At 43.5% G+C, this 10,509-nt stretch overlaps 1 protein-coding gene across 1 annotated transcript; it reads right to left on the bottom strand.

Annotated features, from left to right (window-relative positions):
* Positions 1-339: 339 nt before the first annotated feature.
* On the bottom strand, positions 340-10,182 carry BPGM (bisphosphoglycerate mutase). Its single transcript, XM_009959514.2, has 2 exons — positions 9,582-10,182; positions 340-518 (listed from the first exon to the last, which is right to left on the bottom strand). The coding sequence occupies exons 1-2, from the start codon at positions 10,180-10,182 to the stop codon at positions 340-342; spliced, it is 780 nt and encodes a 259-aa protein (XP_009957816.1).
* Positions 10,183-10,509: the final 327 nt, after the last annotated feature.

Genomic DNA, 10,509 nt, shown 5'->3' on the forward strand with positions numbered 1-10,509 from the left:
ACAGATTAGGGCTGATTATTAGTAGACACCAATAACATATCCCTTTATTTCTGTACTGGGCCACCCTCAATCCTAGATCTGGGGCAGGCTTGCCTTGCAAGTTTCCACTACCTGAATGATCTCTTGATTCTTTTTCAGTATCTATAACCTCATGCTGAGATCCAAATTCCAGTTTTTGAAAGGCAGAGGGTTAATCCATTAACCTGAGACTCAACCACTGTCCCTTCCAATTATTTAGTGCTTGAAATTGAGACTTTCACACAGTGCAACCTAGCAGTCATACATAAATCACCACTTTTTAATCACACTTTGAAAACAGCTGTGTTAGTCAGTAGGGTTTTACTTCTCAGCAGATTTTACTTTCCCTTGATCTTCCACTTTTTTGATGGCAGCTTGGATAGCTTCTTGATCACCCAGAAACTGGTGAGGGCCCAGAGGGCGCAGATTCTCATCAAGTTCAAGAAGTATGGGTACACCAGTGGGGAGAGTAACATTCATGATGTCCTCATCAGAGATGCCTGCCAAAGGAAAAACACAGAGTTACACCTAGTGCACAGCTTCCTAATTGTTTTTTTCTAGTTCAGACTTATTTCTGAGATTATCTAGTCTTAAAACAGTCAAGGACATATTCCAGCCTCCACTAACACCACCAGCTACTCAAGGGTCAAGTCCCAGCTAGACCACAGCTTGGATAGTGCTTTAGGAACAACTAAATGAGGGAATTACCATCAAGGTGAAGACAGTTTCTTCATTTTTCAGTTTAGACATGTGAAATAAAAGGAAGAGATTACCCTGGAGACTATACCTTTCCTTTAATACAGGACATTGAGGACAACAGGTTCTCCTCCATAACTTCCCAACTCTTGGATCACAAAAGAGGATTAGAGTTCACACGTGCTACTCCAACATGAAACAATCTCTGCTAAGCAACCAATACAAACAGCCTTTCTAAAAAGGCAGGACACCAAGGTTCATTTTCTCTTAAGTTTTCTATGCAAAGTTTGCCACACAAGCTGTCTTAATCATTATTTAATTCTTCTAGCATAAGGACCACTGTTTGCTCACATCCAATTTCTCAAAAGCAAGTTTATAGCATCTTGCCTACAGTACTATTCTCAGAATTACTAGATATAGGATTCATTTCCATTTTCAAATGAGGGAGAGGTGAAGAAAAGAAGGCAGAAAGTCAACTTCTACAATTTTGAGCATTCTCCTGTATTTTGACTTCACTAAAATAATGTGTACCTAGGGAGAAAATTTGTTTTACCCAGCTGAGCTTAATTAAAATATTCTGGGGCTCTGATCTCACTTAAGCTACTGGGGGAGTTTTGAGTTGATTTTTATCATCAAACACACAAGTCTCCAAATCATCCAAGTGAATTTTGAGACCTAGTAAAGTTGCAATACAAGGTCTAAATAGTTGCATTAAGAAGCAGTGACTACAAACACATTATTCCTCAAAAATTTCAGGCAAAAGAAAGCTAGCATCATTGGGAATGTCAATATTTCTTTTTTCCTCCCCTTTTTAAATGCACTGAGGTCACAGCAGCATCCTGCTGTTTTAAAGCATGACAGCTTTGAGTAATTCATGCTTAGAAAATGCACACAATCAAGCTTCTAAAACGATGACACCATATAAACTGACCAAGGTACATGAAGAAAACATCCTCTTGAGCAGCTGACAAAACAGATGGTTCTCAGAACATATGGGTGCAAATTTACCAGTGTTTTTCACATTAAGTAGAAAAGCAGAGCCAACATATTAACAGGAAAACCCATAAAGCCAAGCCACTCAGCAACAGTGGGATGACAACAGGTCAGAAAAAACAGAACTAACCACAAGGCAAGAATGATTTTAGGCCCCTGCCTGGAGACTACACAAGCATGCAACTCTTGCAGTGACCTATTCTTGTTTTGATTAGGCTAAGTACTTAGTTCAGCTGTAGATTAGCCCTAAGTTTCAGAAGGGCATTGAGTAAGAGAAACAGACAAACCCTTGCAAGAAGCTTACACCTTGTTACGTATTGAGCCATCAGTCCATTAAAAAGTCATACTCTGCCAGTTTAAGCAATCCCCATACACAGGGAATAAATAATTCACCTGTTGTAGGCAGCTGAATCAGACACAGAAAAGCACTCAAGGAGCATCTAGAAATTTTAAAACCGCACAGAAATCAATGGGAAAAATACCGAGCCCATTTACTAGGCACAGTCACTATTCTCAAGGACTTTGGTTTGCAAACAAGCCGCCAAGCTGCCTGAGCTCTTATTTCAAGAATTCTTAAACACACTAGATTTTAACAACATACACATTACCATGTATCCACAAAGAACCTGGCCCTAGGAAGTGTTCTGCCCACCCCTCAAATTCAGTCTCCCAGACTAAACCATTCAGATATACACAAAGCAGATGAAGTCATCCAGGAGAATTCAGGCAAACCACATAATGTGGTCAGCAGCCAGGATAGTTAAAAGTTTCCTCTAAAGATGGATTAAACAAAACTAGCTGTAGCTACATGGATTCAGAAATGCATTTTACTGTTTTTACAGAACACAAAGTGACCACACCAGTGTCAACTAGTAGTCATTTACAAAGCAAAACAGTGCAGTCTAGGATAAACAAGCTGCAGCAAGCATGTTGGCTTTCTCCTCAGGATTATTCCTCAGATGAAGTGTTGCCTCACAGCCAGAAGGCTGAAATTGCAAGCTGAAGTCAGATGATAATACTAAAGAAACAATAGTGTCTTGTTGCTTTATTTCAGCACTGTTACTGTATTTGTATAGTATTTGTTTTTCAGGAAGCAAGATGCTGATCAGTCTTGTCACACAAGCTCTTCAATTGCAGGCAAAATGCACACAGAACTCTCTCCACCCAACAGGTTAGGAGGACTGTAAAGAGATCCAATCTTATACTCCAGCCATTGCAAGCACATATCCAATTACTTCATGTGCTGTAACTATAGCCAAGTGACCTTTTCTTGCACTTCATCTGAGCTGGCCTGTGTCACAACCCACCCTATCTCAGAGAAGAAGGGTAAAACCAGGGCAAGGACTCAACTGGTGACTACAAGGTGCGATGGGAAATACAACCACTGAAGAATCAGTCATAAAACAGTTTCAGTGGGAAGAGACCTTCAAGATCATTGAGTCCAACCTTTGTCTTAGCTCTATCAACACCACTAAACCATGTCCCTACAACAAACCTACAACACCTACCCATCTCTTAAACACCTCCAGGGATGGTGACTCCACCACCTCCCTGGGCAGGCCATTCCAATGCCTGACAACCCTTTCAGTAAAGAAATTCTTCCCAATATCCAGCTTAAACCTCCCCTGGTGCAGCTTAAGGCCATTTCTCCTTGTTCTATCGCTTGTTACCAGGGAGAAGAGCAACACTCTTCCCCTCAGTATAATATTAAAGCCTGGGTCCCAGCACTGCCAAAGGGCACTGTGTTGCTGGAAGCAGTCTTTCCCCAAGAAGGTTTAAAACTAAGGTCCTACCTACTTACAGCCACGAGAACCCACAAATATTACTGAAGTACTCACAATGTCTTCCTCAAGACCCCAGATGAAATGCTGACTGGGCAACTACATTCCTCAAGTGGACATCTCCCATGTTGTCTTTCATTAGCACCTGTTAAACAGTGTTCCTCAATACCAGCTGTACAGCAGAAAGCAGTTAGGCACATGACCATTATAAGAATTTGGTACAGCACTTACTACAAGAAAGATCTTTCAAAATCACATTCAGAATTCTTTCCCAGCTCACTTATGCTCCATTTAACTGAACTGGATGATCAAACACGGAGACCAGCAATATCTCTGTGCAAGCTTAAGAATTTACCTTTACCTGGTAGCCCACGAAGTGCTCTGAAATACTTACACCCTGGAAAGCCCTACAGAGGCAAACCCCACTGAGCTCGATTTTGAGCACCTACAGCCAACTTCTACAAGGGCTGGCTCAGCTTCTCCCTCCCACCTGTTCTTACCAAGTTCCTTCCTTCTATTCTTATGGTCAGAGCAACACAAAAAACACAACAGCTACTGAGAACAGCTACACCCCTCCCCTCCCTGCATGTCAACTACACTCAAGGTCAGATGATTCACCCAACAAAATACACAAGATCATATACATAAATTCAGCCACAATGGGCTTGTTCTAGAACTGGCGCTTTGTAATTGAGATCCAAATCAGGTCACAGCATCCTTCCCACAAGCTTAATGAAAATACTGAAGCTTTAGTCTAATAAGTTAAATATTCAGGGCAAAATTCTACCCTCCCTGCAGGCTGGCAGAGGACCCAGCTTCAGTAGGCTAGAGGAGGGAAGTGGCCACAGTGTTAGAATTTGGCTATTAATCTTTACAGAATGTTAGCTCACTGGGCAGATTTTTAAGGAAAGGAAGATGGGTGGGCTACAGCCATGGCTGCAGCATATTACCTACATCTGTTTCACCCGCATGTCTGTCACTATTTTGTATGTCTGTATTGGATTTGCATGGCAAGGCAATGCGGCACACGAACTGTGGTGGCTTGACCTTGGCTGGACACCAGGTGCCCACCAAGCCACTCTTATCACTCCCCTCCTCAGCAGAACAGCACAGGGAGAAAATAAGACAGAAAAAAACCTCACAGGTCAAGATAAAGGCAGTTTAATAAAGCAAAAGCCATGCATGGAAGCAAAAGAGAACAACAGATTTGTGCTCTACTTCCCATCAGCAGGCAATGTCCAGCCACTTCCTGGGAAGCAGGGCTTTGGTACGCGTAGCAGTTGCTCTTGAACACAACGGTCATAACAAATGCCCCGCTCTGCTCCCACTTTCTCTCAGCTTTTATTGCTGAGCAAACATCATATGATACAGAACATCCCTTTGGTCAGTTTGGGGCAGCTGTCCTGGCTATGGCCCCTCCCAAGATCTTGCCTACCCCAAGCCTGCATGTGAGAGGGGAATGTTGGAGAGACAGCCTTGGTGCTGTGCGAGCGCTGCTCAGCAGCAGCTACAACACTGGTGTGTTATCAACTCCTTTCTAGCTGCCAATACAAAGCACAGCACTATGAGGGCTGCTGTGGGGAAAACTAACTCCATCTCAGCCAGACCCAATACAATATCATTACATAAACAGCTCCTGATCACAGTCAGACTGACTGTAGTAATTACTGAGGTCATCCCAATATGAGACAGTGTAGGAAAGCAAACCATAAGTCTGTCATTCCCCTGCAGTAGAGAAATCCAGCCTGCCTTAAACTCCTCAAGCAGGCCAAGATTAAATACGCTGAAAGAGGCATGAGATTTGCTACTACCAGTACTAGCTGTCAGCTATGGCATTAGGTGAGAAAGCCCCAGGAGTAGAAACCCAGGCTGCACTCCCACCACCAGGAACTCAAGGCAACGCTGTGACAAATGGAGTTCTCTGAGCATGCAACTCTGGAGCCTACCAGCATACACACTGCCCTTGGACAGAGCTCTGACAAAAGGTTTCCATCTCTAGCTGAAGCACTATTGAGAGTCCTTCAAGCCAGCTGCTAACAACTCATGTCCCAACCCCTCTATCCCAGCTGCAGGCCCTGGTCAGGCTGGTCCAGCCCTTTCACACTATCATCAGGCACTTGCCACCCCTTTCCCTGAGATGATTCAAACCACCAAGAAAACTACCCACTCCTTCCTGTTTCTTGCCAGTTTACAGGGGAAGTTAACTTGCAAAAAGGCCCAACAAGCCCTCAAGAAATAAGCAGCAGAAGCACAGGGCAAAGACTGGGATGAACAACAGGGAGTGCAAGACCATCTCACATCTCAGCAGCAGTGTTAGATCTCAAGCTGGTTTCTGTAACTGCCCTCAGACACCACAGTCACAGAAGTAGTATTTTAAGAAGGTCAAGCAGCAAAATCAGTACAATAATCTTATTGGGTAATCCTCAACACACAATCCACACCAGGACTCACTCCAGCATGTAAACTACTGGAACACTAACTGCACAAGTATCACACACACAGTAATGCAAAAAAAGCACAATCCTTGAGGGCACTGCTCTCCCTGGTGAGACCAGCATCAGGCCTTCCCTGTTACCACATTCTGCCTCCAAGCCCAGTTCCAGAGCTCTGTCCCAGCTCTGTGACCACAACCAGACAAGCCCAATGGGTGCAACATCTGCATCTTTCTTCAAGAGACCAGGTAACTCCTCCCCCTCTAATTTTTTTTTAACCTGAGCATGACAAGGCTCTGAGACCACCACACCATAGCCAAGAGATGGCAACCTTTCAACAGAGAGAAAATTCTACAATCAGGCCTTCCACCAGACCCTGTCTTGACATACTTAACACCAGTCCTCAGGTCTGGAGGGAAAAAAAGTTGAGACAGCCCATCAATCCTTCTGCCAGTCATCTGGAAAGTTAGTCCATTAGAATCTGTATCCAACCAGTACTTCAACAGAAACAAAGCAAGCTGGTCATAACTATTACACTAATGTTGTCTTCACAATGGGACACTGCTAAGAGGGTCTCTATCTGAAGTATCAGTTATTAAATAAGAGCAAACTATTCCTCCTTCAAAGAATTGAGAAAAATCACCTGTAAATAGACCCTGTACATCTAGGATGCTTATTTAGCAGATTTTAGCAACTGACAGTTTCACAATCAATATGATGTTTCTGCATCCAAAGTAAAATCTATTGAATAAGTCTGATATGGTTACTTTAGATAGCCTCCTCATTAGCATCTTGTTGCCATTGCTTTTTCAATGCATCAGACAGTATACCGTGAAAGAAAAAGTATGGCCTGTCTAAAGACCCAAGCTACAGGTCACAAGCCATACCAATCGGTGTTACAGAACAAAACAGTTGCTAAGTTATGACTAAACACTTCCATCAGCAAGCACAAGACTGCTACCTGAAAAGAAAACGTTACTTTTGGAAAGTCTTTCCAACCCTAACTACATACAATTAAAACTGTCCTCTTGGTCTGCCAATTTTCAGTTGTGCCAATGATTCCTAGCATCCTGACATACATCACCTGAAGATGATGCAAAGAATAAGCGCTCTGAAAGGACAGGACAAGCTCAGCTACAAAGACTTTAAAAATTGATGCCAACATTATATCTTCGACAGGACTGCATTAAACAGACACACTTGTCCTTGGTGATGTTTATCAAATTCGTAGGTATTATCTAGAAGAAGGTTAAAGCCTGGTTAGCCTGGCATTCTGTTGCTCTAATAATTTGTGTGCAAGTAGAAAGCAGATCCACATTTCAAGCTCTTTACCAGTTACTCATATCAAGGAAAACATTCAGAGAACTACAAGCCTGTTTCAAAAACTACCTCCTTGAAATAGTAACTCCAAGGATACCCTGAAGTCTTTCAGAAGAGACACTAGATCTCACACAGAAACAATTAGAATTGTTTCATCAGATCAGACTGAATGAAAGCATTCATATTCACTGCCATTTAAAGTTTCCAAGCTACATCTTCAAGATTAAGTTATCACTATGACATCCAAGCAGTCATGTAGGATTGCTGTTTGAGGCATCTAGAACCCAGTTTTCTAAATGCCAAAATATGCTGCTCCAGCTAAGACAGAGGGACCAAGAAACTTCCACTGAAGTGTAGGACACGCTAAGCTTGTCAAAAAGTCTCCAAAAACAAAGCCCACCTCACAGTGGGTGCTATAAATACAGTGGACTGACAAACTTTAAGCACCATCAAATCAGGTTCAGCTCCAGCAAGGCTCCTGAGCAGCTCACAGCATTTCAGGAGAGAAAGGGAGAGACAGTCAGCAATGAAGACAAGGAACCTCACAGACCCAGCTAGATACAGGCTGGAGCTTTTGGGGAAAAAAGAAAAAGAGCAGATTGCAATAACAGAGGTCTTAAAGCTCTGCTCATGCCACCCTTCTGGCCAGCTTTGCAGCAATCCAAATCTCCACTGCATAAAGGGCAGACAAGCCAGCATGTATCTGGCAATTGCTCCAGTGCGGGAGCAGGGGTAGCTGATGGACAGTCCTCAGTCAACAAAACTAGACCCTCTGGCAAGGATTCCTCTGTTTCCCTATGGAAGCACATACTGGGAGGGACAAGGTATAGTGTGGGACAGACAAGAGACACCGCTCTACACTACTTCAATTGAGTGTGGGCAGCCCTTGAAGATTTACACCTAACAGATTGTCCCAAAGCAAAGCTATGCAGCTGCTCTAGCTTACGCTGCTCTCACTGATCTCAGTGAAGCAAGGAATCCAGCCATACCAACTTCAAAGTAACCTTTAAAAGTCACTGATGCTGTCAGCTCTAGCCTTGGTGCATGCCTGCAAGGTGGCCCAGGGTTTCTGCTGAAGCTGTGGTCAGCCTGCAGCATTTCACCCCCAAAGGGCTTGGCCAGCATGGGTTCATGGAACTAGGTCAGTTCTTGGTGGGAAGTGGGCAAGGGGAAGAGACACCATGGTTGCAGATCCCCCTGCCTCTTTCTCCTTTGTAATTCTTTATCATTTTACATAGTGCGGACAACCACTCTGACCACATCAAGGGAACTGGCTGAACCAGCCTTCCTCCTTCATCCAAGCAGTGATCGGTATCCCAGAATTCACAGCCTCTATAGTTCCAGAAGCCACTTGTACATGCTTATTCCCTGGGCTTCTGACTCCTGCTATCCTGCTAAAGCATCAGCTGTCCTGACTGTTCCAGCATGCCTGAATGCAAAGAGTGCTCAGCAGAGTCAGTAGAGGCACACACCAGAGTGGACACAACCCAGTCTGTGCATACTTGCCACTACAACTCTTGCAGGCTGTATTTATAGATGTATAATCACTAAATTCTACTCTGCCCACAGACAAAGAAATTAATATAGTCCATCTTCTAGTTTAGGATGACCTAAACTAGAAGCAGTGTCACTAAAATAGCAGCAGGTGGGGAAAATCTAGCAATGACTTGAAGATAAATCACATCCTTTCCAAGTCCCAAATAAATAAGCAACCTTATGCTAAGCTATCAACTTAGCTGTTTATTGGTAGGCATTTTCTATATTGGGAAATAATACAGTGTTTGCATTAGCTTTAGCAAGTACCTACTCTCTGCAGAGCTTCCTGTCTCAGCAGCTTTTCTAAGAATTACCAGGAATGAAGCCACAGAAGTGACCCACCACAGTAACAGTCAAGAAGGTCTTCCACAACACAAGACAAGCATTTTACTCTTCTGTTACAGCAATGCTTGTTTAATGAACAGATTATGACTTCAACTCTTCTGACAAAGCAGCTGAGTAAATCTAAAAATAGTTGGAGCCTGAAGAGTTTATCGGGCTTCCCCCCCCCCTCCAATCTAGACCAGCCACAAGGTTAGCTTGAATACAGTAGTTTAAAATGAGCAGTGAGAAACACTATGACAGCATCTGGCTCTTTTCTGAACTACATTAACCTAAGTAATTCTTTCTCCCTTCCACATCCCCCAGTGCGATTCCTGTTCTAATAGGCCACCTTTTTGCTATCTCCCTGGAGACCACAGACACTGCTACACTGCCCAGATAAGTAATACACGCTACTGAACAAGACAAAGCTCTAAGCAGTCGAGTAAAGAGAAGAGGGACAGGCTAAAAGGAAGACCCTTACCTTCCACATGCTTCAGCAATGCCCTGCTGCTGTTACCATGAGCAGAGATAAGGATCATTTTGCCACTTTTCAGTTCTGGCACTATCTTTTCATTCCAATAAGGAAGGAGTCTGTCAAGCACATCCTTTAGACTTTCAGCCTTTGGGAGATTATCCTGAGAGACATCACTGCATTTATATCGGCGATCATTGTATATCTCTTCATAGTAAGGATGAGATTCAGTTATAGGAGGTGGAGTAACATCATAGCTTCTCCTCCATATTTTGACTTGCTCCTCCCCATGATTGAGAGCCATTTCTGCTCTGTTGAGACCGATCAGCGCACCATAGTGACGTTCATTCAGTCGCCAGGAACTCTGAATGGGGACCCACTCTTGGCCCATCTCTTCCAGAATAAGCCATGCAGTCTGGATGGAGCGGCTGAGTACAGAGGTGAAGACAAGGTCGAACTCAAAGCCCAGAGCTTTAAGGTGTTTGCCACAGTTCTGAGCTTCCTTTATCCCATCACTGCTCAGCTTCTGGTCCACCCAGCTGCAGAAGCGATTCTCCTTGTTCCAGGCTCCTTCCCCATGTCTTAAGAGAACAAGCCTGTACTTGGCCATTTTGGTTGCAGCTTAGCACCGGTGACAACTGGTCTGGCATCTAATAATGATGTGCCTGGACAGAGACATGAGACAGATACATCAAACATCCCACAGGCAATGCATTACAAGTAGTAATGCAGCAAAGAATAGACAACTATCAGAAGCAAAACAGCCAAAGACACACTGACTTTCAAGTTCATTTTTTTGTCTTCTGTCTATGAATTACAATGCTGGATTCTCAAGCACCAGGATTAAAGTTTTTACTTTTGCAGTGGGCACAAATGGCATATTGGTTGTCCCCATCAAATAACAGACAGCTACACATTCATAAGGTCAAATGGCACC

Source organism: Leptosomus discolor, chromosome 1 (genome assembly GCF_034619465.1).
Source record: "Leptosomus discolor isolate bLepDis1 chromosome 1, bLepDis1.hap2, whole genome shotgun sequence".
NCBI lineage: Eukaryota > Metazoa > Chordata > Aves > Leptosomiformes > Leptosomidae > Leptosomus > Leptosomus discolor.